Source organism: Neomonachus schauinslandi, chromosome 11 (assembly GCF_002201575.2).
Source record: "Neomonachus schauinslandi chromosome 11, ASM220157v2, whole genome shotgun sequence".
NCBI classification, from domain to species: Eukaryota; Metazoa; Chordata; class Mammalia; order Carnivora; family Phocidae; genus Neomonachus; species Neomonachus schauinslandi.
In genome coordinates, this window is record NC_058413.1 from 99,742,148 (window position 1) to 99,757,014 (window position 14,867).

The window sequence follows — 14,867 nt, forward strand, 5'->3', positions numbered from 1 at the left end:
GTACAAATTGGATGAATTCTATCAATAAAGTCAAAGGAAATGCTAGAATTACCAAGCTATCACTCAGCATTGCATACCTCATAGCGAGAAAATGTGTAAGTCAAACCACTGATAAGTTTATAAAGCCAAGCATGAGGGTTTTTTTAAGTTTAATTTTATTAGGTTAGTCACCATACAGTGCATCATTAGTTTTTGATGTAGTGTTCCATGATTCATTGTTTTCGTGTAACACCCAGTGCTCCATGCAGAACGTGCCCTCTTTAATAGCCCATCACCGGGCTAGAGGGGAAGGGGGTGAGGGGATGGGTTAGCCCAATCATGAGTTAATGACAAACACGGTTAGTGCTAAATCAGAAGGAACTGTTGGTAAAATTCTTTCATCAAATGAAACTGCTGTACAAATATTATGTCAATAACATACAGTGTGAATTGAAAGGTGTGTACTAGAACACATTTTGCTTCGTAGTAGGTTAAAGTGATTGATAAGGTAGACCATGAGTTATTGGCATCTATGCACATTTATAAGATTGAAGCTCTTAATTTTTTGCTTCTGGTTTTTCATTGAAAATTCATACTTAAGAGGAAGAATGTTCATGTATGTTATTTTGTGAACTATGGTGTAGAATGGACAGGAGCATTGGGATTTCTCCTACTGGAACAAGAGCTGTGTGTGCAGCATGACTTATGCCTGAAGACCATTCACTTGCTGTTTTATCAACAGAACAGTTTTTGAGCAATGTGCTTCCTAATGTTGATTCATTATGGAAGAAAATAAGGAATTCAAGTCATGATCGGTTACTCAACAACTGAGACTATTTCATTTCAGCAGGTTGGGCAAAGAAATGAAATGCTCTTGATTTCCACATTAAAGTTTATTTGCTATGAAAGGAAAAGAACCTACATCAGGAATTTGTGTGGTAAAAAAAAACACATAACATGAAATTTACCATCTTAACCATTTTTAAATGTACAATTCAGTAGCATTAAGTATATTCACATTGGTGGGCAATAGATCTCTAGAACTTTCATCTTGCAACACTAAAACTATACCCACTAAACAGTAATCCCCCTTCCCCTCAACATTTGATATTTGCCTTTCTACTTTGTTTTTATGATTGTGACTACTTTAGAAACTTCATATGAGTGGAATCATACAATATTTGTCTTTTATTAACTGGCCTATTTTGCTTAGTATAATGTCTTCAACATTTATCCATGTGGTAGCATGTGACAGTCTCCTTTTTAAAGACTATATTGTATTCCATTGTATGTATATACCATGTTTTCTTTACCTGTTCATGTATTGGTGAACATTGGGTTGTTGCCATATCTTGACTATCATGAATAATGCTGCAGTGAACATAGGAGTGCATATTATCTCTTTGGAAACCTGATTTCAGTTCTTTCATATACCCAGAAGTAGAATTGTTGGGTTATATGGTAATTCTATTTTTAACTCTTTGAGGAGCCCCCATATAGTTTTCCATAATAGTTGCCCCAGTTTACCTCTTGAGTTCCAACTTCTCCACATTCTCACCAATACTCGTTATTTTCTGTTCTTTTTTTTTTTTTTTTCCTGTTCTTAGGATAATGGTCATCTTGATGTGTGAGGTGATATCTCATTGTGTGTGTGTGTGTGTGTTAACTTTTATTGAAGTATAGTTGACATAAATATTAGTTTCAGGTGCATGAATTGTAGTTTGACAAGTCTACAAGCTATGCTCACCACAAGTGTAGCTGCCATCTGTCACCATACAACGCTATTACAGTACCTTTGACTATATTCCCTCTGCTGTACCTTTTATTCCCATAAATTACTCATTCCAAAACTGGAAGCCTGTATCTCCCACTACTTTTCACTCATTTTGCCCATCCCCCATCTCCCTCCTCTCAGACAACCATGTTTGTTCTCTGTACTTAAGGGGTGTGATTCTGCTTTTTATTCTTGTTTTGTTTTGTTTTTAGACTTCACATATAAGTGAAATCATATGGTATTTGTCTTTGTCTGAATTATTTAGCATATTACTCTCTAGGCCCGCCCATGTTGTTGCAAATGGCAAGATCTCATTCTTTTTTATGGCTGAGTAATATTCCATGGTGTGTGTGTGAGTGTGTGTGTGTGTTATCACATCTTCTTTTTCCATTTATCTATCAGCACCTACATGTTGCTTCCTATATCTTGGCTATTAAAAAGCTGCAATAAACATAGGGGTGCATATATCTTTTTGAAATACTGTTTTTATTTTCCTTGGGTAAATACCCAGAGTGGAATTACTGGATCATAGGGTATTTCTACTTTTTTTTTATTTTTTGAGGAAATTCCATACTGCTTTCTATAGTGTCTGCATCAATTTACTTTCCCACCAACAGTGCACTGAGGTTTCTTTTTTCTCCATATCCTCACCAACACTTACTATTTCTTTTTTTGATGCTAGCCATTTTGACAGGTGTAAGGTGATAGCTCATTGTGGTGGTGATTTTCATTTGCCTGAAGATGAGTGCTGTTGAGCATCTTTTCATGTGTACATTGGCCATTTGTAGGTCTTTTTTGGAGAAATGTCTAAGTCCTTTGACCAATGTTTAATTAGGTATTTATTGTTATTGAGTTATGACATTTCCCTATGTATTCTAGATATTAACGTTTTATCAGATATATGATTTGCAATTCTTTTCTCCCATTCTGTGGGTTGTCTTTTCATTCTGTTGATTCCTTTGACATGCAGAAGTTTTTAAATTTGGTGTAGTCCCATTTTTTTTTTCTTTTGTTCTGTGCTTTTGGTGTCCTATCAAAGAAATCCTTGCCAGACCTAATGTTCTAAGATTTTTTTCCCTATATTTTCTTCTAGGGTTTGAATAGTTTTAGGCATTTTATTTAGGCCTTAGTCCATTTTGAGTTAGCTTTTGTATTTGGTGTAAGGTAAGGGTCCAACCTAATTCTTTTGCATGTGAATATCCAGTTTTTCAGTACCATTTGTTGGAAAGACCATCCTTTCCCTATTTGTAGGCTTGGCACCCTTGTTGAAAATCATTTTGCCATATATGCAAGGGTTTATTTTTGGGTCTTGTATTCTGTTCCATTGGTCTATGTATCTTTTTTATGCTCCCATCATATCACCATATTTACTGTTACTTTGTAATATCATTTTGAAATCAGGCAATCTGAGTCCTCTAACTTTTTTCTTCTATTTCAAGTTTGTTATGGTTATTCAGGGTCCCTTGAGATTCCATATAAATTTTAGGATTTTTTTCTATTTCTGGAAAAAAAAAAAAAAGCCCCTGGAACTTTGGTAAGGATTGCATTTGTAGATTGCCTTGGGTAATATGAACATTTTAACAATATTAAGTCTTCCAGTCCACAACTATGGGATGTCTTTCCATTTATTTGTATCTTCTTCAGTTTCTTTTAGCAATGTTTTATATTTTTCAGTGTACAAGTCTTTCACCTCCTTGGTTAAGTTTATTCCAAAGTATTTTATTCTTTTCAATGCTGTAGCAAATGGGATTTTTTTCTTAATTTCCTTTTCAAATTGGTCATTGTTAGGTATAGAAATGCAACTAATTTCCAGATGTTGATTTTGTGTCCTACAAATATGCTAAATTTACTAGTTCTAACAATTCTGCTGTGGAATCCTTAGGATTTTCTAAATATAAGATCATGTCATCTGCAAACATAATTTTAATTCTCTTCCAATTTGTATATCCCTTATTTCTTTTTCTCATTTAATTGCTCTGTATAGAACTTCCAGTACTATGTTGAATTGTGCTACAAGCCCTTGTTTTGTTCCTGATCTTAGAGGAAAAGCTCTCAGTCTTTCTTTATTGAATTTTGTTAGTTGTAGGCTTTTGATATACGGCTTTTATTATTTTGAGGTAGTTTCCTTGTATTCCTAGTTTGTTGAATGTTTTTCTCATAAAAGGACATAGAATTTTGTCAATTTTTTTCCTGTATTAAGATGGTGTGGCTTTTGACATTTTGTCAGTGTAGTGCGTTACATTGATTTTAATATGCTGAACTATCCTTGTTTCTAGATATAAATTCCACTTGGTCACAATGTACAATCCTTTCAATGTGCTGATGAATTTACTTTGTTAGTATCCTGTTTAAGATCTTTGCATCAACATTCATCAGGGGGGATATTGGTCTATAGTTTTCTTTTTGTGTCTTTGTCTGTTTTTTGTATTGAAGTAATGCTGGCCTCACAGAATGTGTTAGGAAGTGTTCCCTCCTATTCTTTGTAAGAGTTTGGGAAGGACTGATGTTAATTATTCTTTAAATGTTTGGTAGAATTCTCCAGTGAAGCGATCTGGTCCTGGGATTTTCTTTGTTGGGAGGTTTTTGATTACTGCTTCAATCTCCTTGTATTAAATGTAGTTATATTTTTTTCAGATTTATTCATTCTTCATGAGTCAGTCTAGGTAGATTACATGTTTCTAGTAATTCATCCATTTCTTTAGGGTTGTCCAATTTGTTGGCATATAATTTGTCATAAACTTCCCTTTTGTAGCACTTTTGCTGCATCCCAGAAGTTTTGATATTTTGTTTTTATTTTCACTTGTCTCCAAATATTTTCTAAATTTTATTTCTTCTTTGACCTATTATGAGCACATTAATTTCCATATATTTGAGAATTTTTCTGTTTTCCTCATGCTAATGATTTCTAGTTTCATTCTATTGTGCATACATGGGTTTTTGAAAGAGGCCTGATAATACCAGTAAAGAACCTTTTTACCATTTCAATTGGCTTACTCAAGTCTTACATATTAGCAATATAGTCAATGTCTGCAATAACCTGAAACTACCACTTTAAGCCCAAAACATTATAAAATATGTAGATAGCAGGATTTTTTTTTTTTTTTTTTTAAAGACTGAGCTGGAAGTAAATATCTTAAAAGTTAGGAGTTTGACCCTTGACATTTGATGAATTCTTTTACTCACCATAAAATTAATAAAATATCACTGGCTTATTTTTAAAAAACACATCCAAAAATTAAAATAAATAAATAAATAAATAATAAAAATAAAAAACACATCCAAATACTACAACAAAACTTAAAAAAAAAAAAAAATACTCTCCGGAGGCAATGCAAGCAAATATTGTGCTGTCGGTACAGTGCCACTAAGCACATGTGTCTATTGAACACTTGACATGTGATTATTGCAACCAAGGAGCTAATTTTTAAATAAACAGTCACATGTGACTCATGGCTATGATGTTGCACAGTGCAGGTCTAGAACAAGAGAAGTGATAGATTATCATTATTTTATACTAATTGATCACATTTCCATTGGGGTGTGTGAGATGGGGTGGAAAGCATGTTGTAGAGTGACATAGACAAACTTCAGTGTATTCAGAGAAGAGCCATGATAAGTAAAGTAGACACTTTGTCCTATTAAAACTAGGATGAAGGAATTTGAAGTGGCCTTGGCAGGGAAATGCTAACTCATGTAAGCAGGTACATGAAGTACAATAGCTGGAAGAATAGATTTATTTTGAAAGTTTCGTTTAGGGGCACCTGGCTGGCTCATTCAGTAGGGCATGTGACTCTTGATCTTGGGGTTGGGAGTCCAAGCCCCATGTTGGGTATAGAGATTACTTAAAAAAAAAATCTTAAAAAGTTTCCTCTAAAAAGAATTAGAACTAGTGGGTAACTTGATACAAGAAAGAGCTTTCTAATGTGTGTTCCCTTGTTGAGAGGAGCCCAGTCCTAACCTGAACTTGGCCATGGCACTATTACTATACTACAATAGTATAGTAATATACTATATTACTATAGTGTGTGTGTATGTGTGTGTGTGTATATATATACACACACACTCACTATAATATGTATAATCACTTCCTCTCACTATGAAACACATTCCAAACAAAGGAATCATCCTGGAGTAACAACAGTTCCACTCTTGAGACCTTGAACATGTTAATGGGAAGAGTGCATACTTTCATGCTGAAAGGAATATTTAGAGACAAAGTTCATAAAGTCATTTCAGGTTCTCTGCAGGGGATCTCACCTCATACTTTTAGGGTCTACAAGAATCAGTGTTTCAGGATCTGTATCTTGACCTAATACTTAGTTTCTCTCAATGCACTTGTGCATTTTTGACTGTGATCTCTGACTCTTACTGGGATCCAAAGGACAACTGGGTACCAAATTCCAAATAATTTTCTTAAGCAAGAAGACTTCTTTTATGAGTCCACCAAGTTTTCTCCTACAGATCACCTTTTCTCTAAACTTAAATTATTTAGGCTATCCAGGGTGCCTGGGTGGCTCAGTCATTAAGCGTCTGCCTTCGGCTCAGGTCATGATCCCAGGGTCCTGGGATCGAGCCCCACATCGGGCTCTCTGCTCAGCGGGAAGCCGGCTTCTCCCTCTCCCACTCCCCCTGCTTGTGTTCCCTCTCTTGCTATGTCTCTCTCTGTCAAATAAATAAATAAGATCTTTTTAAAAAATTATTCATTTCTGGGCCAGGCATTTCTTTCAATTAAATTATGAATGATGATCTGCTATTCTGTCACCACACTCAGCACTGGAGACATTCCTTCAAGTTTGGATTCCTCTTCATTGCAGCATTATTCACAATTACCAAAAAGTGGAAATATCCATCAACAGATGATGTCCATCAAAAGATGATGGATAAACAAAATGTGATTTGTACATAGAAGGAAATGTTACTCAGTCTTAAAAAAAAATTCTGACACATGCCACAACATGGATAAACCTTGAGGACATTATATTGAATGAGATAAGTGGATACAAAAGACAAATACTGTATAACTCCACTTGTATGAGCTACTTAGGATAGTCTAATTTATAGAGACAGTAGAATGGTGGTTGCCAGGTGCTGGGGGTAAGGGAGAATGAGGAGTTAGTTTATGGATATAGAGTTTCTGTTTGGGATGATGAAAGGTTCTGGGGATAAATCATGATGGTTGCACAATATTGTGAATATATCTGAATTGCACAGCCACTGAATTGTACACTTAAAAATGGTTTAAATGGTAACTTTGTTATGTATATTTTACTATATTTTTAAAATTTCATTTCTTCATACTTGGATTGCATTTAACTGTCCTTATAATGTAAGTTAGGTCATTATAGACAACGGCTAGTACTGGTTTTTCTGTATTTTTTCCTCTAGCAATATAGTTTAAGAACATGGTAATCCAATTTCCAATCACATAATCAGGTGGATGGGCATTATTAGTGCCATATGCAATAATCATGTCCCAGGCATCAATAATACCCACAATGAGACCCACAGAAATATCCCTCATAAAATTTTGAATATAGCCATGGAAATCACTAAACATCTCTGCGTTCAGATATATCCCCCTGGTATTTTCAGTTTTAGGGGTCACCTTTGTCTCTGGGCTTTTCAAGAGTAGACGTTCAATGACCTTTTGAACATTGATGGTCCTATGAGGAAAATCATAACAGAAAAGGATCTAAAGTGCTGGCCAAGGGTAATGACAATGGGTGTGTCATTCTATCTGGCCACCAGATCAATTTCCCTTGGGATATATAGTTTTCATCTGTCACTGAAAACAGATTTTTGGTAATAAATGGATGATCATGTCTTTCCACTGAATCAAAATACATCTTTCAACATCACGAAACATACATGTTTTTTTTCCCCCTCATGGTTAGTTTTGTTTCTTCCACAATATTCAGATGTGCAAGAAATTTCACAAGAGAACAAGTCAGCAACCTCATAAGAGGCAGCAAATTCTTTACAAGTCAACAGGCTCTTAAACCCACAAAAAGACAAGAAGCAAGTTTAAGATCATAAAACGTTAAAGATGAAATTCCACCACAATGTCCTTTTTTCAGCTCTACTGCAAATTTAACAAATATCAGTGTTAATTATACTTTGTCATATGATTTGAGCTTGCTTTAACCTCATACACTGAATAGAAGGCTCATTTCATACACAAAATCTTTCACATGTCTGGCTTCCTTAAAACCACAGGTGAACATTTCTAGTGACAAAAAGAATTTAGCAAAGCTAAACTACAGGAAAATGCAAGTTAGTAAGCTTTTCCTTGGTGCTTTTGAGTAACAGTGTAAAGTCCTCAAACTGATACTTAGAAATGGTAGAGACATTATCTTGATAATTTCATTTTAGTTTCAAAACCAAACATTGTAGAAAGCATTCATGTTTCTGTTACCATTTTTTAATTTAACTTAATCATGATGATCAGTATTTAAGGTCAAAAGGTAAGTGCCCCAGTTCTTTTTTTTTTTTCCTTAAGATTTATTTATCTGAGAGTGAGCATGCACACCCAAGAGCACAAGGGGGGAGAGGCAGAGGGAGGGACAATCCTCAAGCAGACTCCATGCTAAGCGCCACAGGGCTCCATCTCATGACCCTCCAAGATCATGACCTGAGCCAAAACCAAGAGTCAGACGCTTAACCAACTGAGCCACCCAGGTGCCCCAAAGTGCCCCAATTCTATTTCAAGATTTGCCATGTGTCTTCCATTAGTGTGACCATATTTATGCCATTTACCTTCCCTTTAATAAGGTTGTGGCTGAGGGTGCTTCTGCTAGTTTTCGATGCCTGGAGTTTTCAATGCTTACCATATGTTGAAGACCCCAGTTCCATGATGATCAAAATATTTTAAAGCTGATGGAAAGCAAACCAATAAATCTTTTTAACAAAAGGAAAATAATCATAATTTTAAAATGCACACATTTGTAAAATTCTAACCAAGAGAATTTCTAACTATAATAGCATTACTGCCTTTGGGAAGAAAACTGTATCAGATATATTAAAATCTTAACACAATTTTTGGGGGCACCTGGGTGGCTCAGTCAGTTAAGCATGTGCCTAAAGCTCAGGTCATGATCTCCGGGTCCTGGGATCGAGCCCCATGTTGGGCTCTCTGCTCAGTGGGGAATCTGCTTCTCCCCCTCCCTCTGCCTCCTCCCCCCCTGCTCATGCTCTGTTTCTGTCTCTCTCTCTCAAATCTTAAAAAAAATAAAATCTTAACACAGCTTTTAAACTTTTTTTTTTTTTAAAGATTTTATTTATTTATTTGACAGAGAGAGACACAGCGAGAGAGGGAACACAAGCAGGGGGAGTGGGAGAGGGAGAAGCAGGCTTCCCGCAGAGCAGGGAGCCCAATGTGGGACTCAATCCCAGGACCCTGGGATCATGACCTGAGCTGAAGGCAGTCGCTTAACCAACTGAGCCACCCAGGCGCCCTAAACTTTTTATTAAGGTATAGGAAGAGGAAGAAAAATGTTAATATTTGTGAATGAAAAAAATAAAATTTAACTTTATTAAAAGCCCAAATCCAAATGTTTGACAAATTTTTAAAAAAGTAAAACCAGGATCAGGAAAGAAGTATAATTATTATAAAAACAACCTCAGAAGCCAACTGTAATTTCAAAATAAAAATACATACTTTTCACCACTTTTTGTAAGTAATAAATTCACTGTTGCAGTGTTGAATCTCCCATGAGGTAGGGAAGTTTTCTTTTCAAGCAGTCATTTATATTTTGCATTTAATTTGATCTAGTTACAAAATGCTATAATCCACCTTCTTTTTACAGTATAACCACAGGGGAAAGGAGTCTTCATTCCAATCTGACCTTTTTTTTTTTTTCTGTGTTCTCACTCTGGTAATAAAAACACCCACAGTAAATCATTATTACCACAAATTATATCTGAAACAAATTCTTCATTTATTCCCTTTTCCTCTTTTCCCTCCATCCTTCTCAATTTATACCCTCCTCTCTTCCATAAATAGTTAACAAGGTCATGTTAAAGGGATGACTTAAAAACTCACTGTTGAATAGTCTCACTAATGAATAGTTTATCCTAGAGTGGGGATAATTTTTCTTGTGCATTTGCAATATCTTCCTCAGTCTTTACCTTGTCCCCAAAGCTACTCAACAGCTAGCCAAATCAGGAGGAAATATCTGGGTATGAAATAGCAGGATTCAGTAGCCCAGCTAAATATTGTACCAATAACATGACCTTGTTAAGTTGTAGATCTTCTCCTCAAACTCTATTTATCCATGAAGAAATTTTGAACATGTTTCTGAAATGATGTCCCACATTGTTTATTTTGAGTGTACCAGAATCGGGTTCTCAGGTTAAACATTTCATTGTTGTGCCCAAGCTGAACATAATATTATCATTGTGGTCTGATTAGTGCCGAAAAAGGGAAGACCTCTTTATTCTTTTTTTTTTTTTTTAAGATATTTATTTATTTGACAGAGACACAGCGAGAGAGGGAACATAAGCAGGGGGAGCGGGAGAGGGAGAAGCAGGCTTCCCGCGGAGCAGGGAGCCTGATACGGGGCTCGATCCCAGGACCCTGGGATCATGACCTGAGCTGAAGGCAGACGCTTAAGGACTGAGCCACCCAGGCACCCAAGACCTCTTTATTCTTAATACTCTACTATGAAATTAGCCTAAGCTTATTCATTGATTCATATCAAGCTTTCACCCACCTAAGACTCAGGTCGTTTAAAAAAAATTACTATTGAAGTATAGTTGATATAAAATGTTATATTAGTTTCATGTGTACAACATAGTGATTCCACAGTTCTACGCATTACTTAGTGTTCACTGCGATAACTATAGTCACCATCTGTCACCATACATTATTACAGTATTATTGACTGCATTCCCTATGATGTACTTTTCATCTCCGTGACTTATTTATTTTATAACTGCAAGTTTGTACATCTTAATCCCCTTCACCTATTTCATCCATCTTCCTAGCCCTATACCCTTCTGGCAACCAACACTTTGTTCTCTCTACTTATGAGTCTGTTTCTGGCTTTCCATTTTCGTTTTGCTTTGTTTAGATTCCACACAAAAGAGAAATCATATGGTATTTGTCTTTCTCTGTCTGACTTATCTCACTTAACATAATACCCTCCAGGCCTATCCATATTTTTGCAAATGGTAAGATCTAATTCTTTTTATGGCTGACTAATATTCCATTGTATTTATATATACCACATATTTTTTTTCCCATTCGTCTACTGATGGACATTTAGGTTGCTTCCATATCTTGGCTATTGTAAATAATGCTGCAATAAACATAGGGGTGTATATATCTTTTTGAATTAGTGTTTTCATTTTCTCTGCATAAATACCCAGTACTGAAATTATTGAATTACATGGTATTTCTGTTTTTTTAAGTTTTTATTTAAACTTGAATTAGTTAGTGTATAGTATAATATTGGGTTTAGGAGTAGATTTAGTGATTCATCACTTACATAGAACACCCAGTGCTCATCACAGCAATTTTTTGTGGAACCTGCATACTTTTTTCCACCAGTGAATGCACCAATTTACATTCCCACAAACAATGCACAAGTGTTCTCTTTCATCCACATCCTCACCAACACTTGTTATTTCTTGTCTTTTTGATTCTAGTCATTCTGACAGGTGTAAGGTGACCTCACTGTAGTTTTGATATGCATTTCCCTGATTAGTGATATTTAGCATCTTTTCATGTGTCTGATGGCCATCTATGTATGTCTTCTTTGGAAAAAATGTCTATTCAGGTCTTCTGATTTTTTAATGGAATTGTTTTTTTGGTGTTGAATTGTAAATGTTATTTCTATATTTTAGATATTAGCCCCTTAAAATATCATTTGCAAATATTTTTCTACCATTCAGTAGGCTGCCTTTTAATCTCGTTGATAGTTTCTTTCAGTTTGCAAAGGCTTTTTACTTTGGTGTAGTCCCAATACTTTATTTTTGCTTTTGTTTCCCTTGCCTAGGGAGACATCTAAAAAAATGTTAAGGCTGATTTCAAGAGATGACTGCCTGTTTTCTTCTAGGAGTTTTATGGTTTCATAAAGGTCTCTAATCCAATTTGAGTTTATTTTTGTGAATGAAGTGAGAAAATGGTCCAATTTCATTCTTTTTCATGTAGCTCTTCAGTTTTCCCAGTATCAGTTACTGAAGACACTACCTTTTCCCCATTATATATTTTTATCTCCTTTGTCATAGATTAATTATATAAGTGTGGATTTATTTTTGGGCTCTCTATCCTGTTCCATTGATCTATGCCAGACTGTTTTGATTACCATAGCTTTGGAGTGTATCTTGAAATCTAGGATTGTGATACCTGCAGCTTTGGTCTTACTTCTCAAGATTGCTTTGACTATTCAGGGTCTTCTGTGCTGCATACAAATTTTAGGATTATTCTAGTTCTGTAAAAAAAAAAAAGATACTATTTTGATAGGGCTTGCTTTGAATCTGTAGATTGTTTGGGGGTAATATGGACATCTTAACAATATTCTTCCAATCCATGAGCATGGACTCTCTGTTCATTTGTTTGTGAAATCTTCAGTTTCTTTTATCGATGTCCTACAGTACTTTTCAGAGTATACTTCTTTCATTTCCTTGGTTAAGTTTATCCCTAGGTATTTTATTCTTTTTGGTAAAATTGTCAATGGATTCTTAATTTCTCTTTCTGATGCTTCATTATTAGTGTATAGAAATGCAGCCAATTTCTGTAAATTTTATATCCTGAGACTTTACTAAATTCATTTATTTCTAATAGTGTTTTGGTGAAGTCTAGGGTTTTCTATATGCAGTATCATGTCATCTGCAAATAGTGATAGTTTTACTTCTTTGTTATCAGTTTGGATGCCTTTTATTTCTTTTTGTTGTCTGATGACTGTGGCTAGGACTTCTAGTACTATGTTAAATAAAGGTGGTGAGAGTGGACATCTTTGTCTTTTTCCTGATCTTAGAGGAAAAGCTCAGCTTTTCACCATTGAGTATGATGTGAACTGTGGGTTTGTCCTATATGACCATTTTATGTTGAAGTAGTACCCTCTAAACCTACCTTGAGGGTTTTTATCATGAATGTATGTTGAATTTTGTCAAGTGCTTTTTCTGCATCTGTTAAGATAATCATATGGTTTTTATCCTTCCTCGTCTTAATGTGATGCATAATACTGATTTGCAAATATTGAGCAATTCCTGCATCCCCAGAATAAATCCCACTCGATCATAGCAAAACATTTTATTTTATTGTTTGTTACTTAAGTACAGTTGACACAATGCTACATTAGTTTCACATGCGTAACGTAGTGATCGGACAACTATATGTTCATCTGTGCTCACCACGAGTAATAGCCACCAACTGTCACGATGCAGCATTACTAAAATACCATTGACTCTATTCCCTATGCTGTACCTTTCATGCTAATGGTTTGCTTATTCCTTAACTGGAAGCCTATACCTCCCACTCCCCTCCCACTTTTTGACCATCCCCTTACTTTCTTCCCTCCAGCAACCATCAGTTTGTTTTCTGTACTTATGCGTGTGTTTCTGTTTTTGTTAGTTTCCTTGTTCATTTGTTTTGTTTCTTGGGTTACACATAGAAGAGAGATCATATGGTATTTATCTTTCTCAGACTTATTTCACTTGGAGTAATGCTCTAGGTCCGTCCATGTTGTTGCAAATAGCAAGATCTCATTCTTTTTTTTTTTTTTTAATGCCTGGGTAATATCCCATTGTATTTATATACCACATCATCTTTATCCATTCATCTATCATGGACACTTGGGTTGCCTCCATAATTTGGCTATGATAAATAATGCTGCAGTAAGCATAGGGGTGCATATATCTTTTCAAATTAGTGTTTTTATTTTGGGGGGGGTAAATACCCAGTAGTGGAATTACTGGATCATATGGTAATTGTATTTTTAATTTTTCGAGGAACATCCATACTGTTTTCCACAGTAGATGCCCCAGTTTCCCACCAACAGTGCACAAGGGTTTCTTTTTTTCTACATCCTCACCAACACTTGTTATTTCTTGTCTTTTTGATTAGAGCCATCCTGACAGGTGTAAGGTGATATCGCGTCATGGTGGTGGTTTTCATTTGCCTGATAATCAGTGATGTTGGGCATCTTTTTATGTGTCTGTTGGCCCTCTGTATGTCTTTTTTTGGAAAAATGTCTATTCAGGTTCTCTGCCCATTTTTTAATCAGATTGGTTTTTTTGGTGTTGAGTTGTAGGAGTTCATTATATATTCTGCATATTAACCCCTTAGGAGATCTATCATTTGCAAATATCTTCTCCCATTAAGTAGGTTACCTGTTCATTTTGTTGGTTTTTCTTTCCTGAAGCTTTTTATTTTAGTGTACTCTCACTAGTTTATTTTTTCTTTTGTTTTCCTTGTCTGAAGAGACCTATCTAGAAAAATGATGCTAAGGCTTCTGTCAAAGAGATTACTGCCTGTTTTCTTCCAGGAGTTTTATGGTTTCAGGGCTCACATTTAGGTTTGTAATCCATTTTTAGCTTATTTTTGTGTATGGTATAAGAAAATGGTCCGATTTCATAATGAAGTAGCTGAAAGAGAAATTAAGAAAACCATCCCATTTAAAATTGTACCAAAAAATAAAATACCTGGAAATAAACTTAACCAAGGAGGTGAGAGGCCTGTACTCTGAAACCTGTAAAACATTGACTAAAGAATTGAAGATGACACCAACAAGTGGAAAAGTATTCCATGCACGTGATTAGAATAAAAGGTCCATATTACCCACAAACAATTTACAGATTTAATGCAATCCCTATCAGACTTCCAGTAGCATTTTTCACAGAACTAGAACAAATAATCCTAAAATTTGTATGGAGCACCAAAGACCCTGAATAGCCAAAGCTGTCTGGAGAAAGAAGACCGGAAACTGCAGGTATCACAATCCCAGATTTCAAGATATCCTAGAAAGCGTTAGTAATCAAAGCGGTATGCTGCTGACACAGAAACAGATATGTAGATCAGTACAACGGGATAGAGACACAGAAATAAACCCACACCTGTATGGTCAATTAATCTATGACAGAGGAGGCAAGAATATACAATGGGGAAAAGATA

General features: G+C 35.4%; 1 protein-coding gene across 1 annotated transcript in view; it reads right to left on the reverse strand.

The window, feature by feature from the left end:
• Positions 1-7,037: 7,037 nt before the first annotated feature.
• NXPE2 (neurexophilin and PC-esterase domain family member 2) overlaps positions 7,038-14,867 on the reverse strand; it is a 68,392-nt gene continuing 60,562 nt past the window's right edge. The window contains 7 exon segments of the mRNA XM_044919792.1: positions 7,038-7,420; positions 7,423-7,522; positions 7,525-7,577; positions 7,580-7,628; positions 8,589-8,626; positions 9,411-9,508; positions 9,510-9,597. Coding sequence (XP_044775727.1) covers positions 7,038-7,420; positions 7,423-7,522; positions 7,525-7,577; positions 7,580-7,628; positions 8,589-8,626; positions 9,411-9,508; positions 9,510-9,597 — 809 coding nt within the window.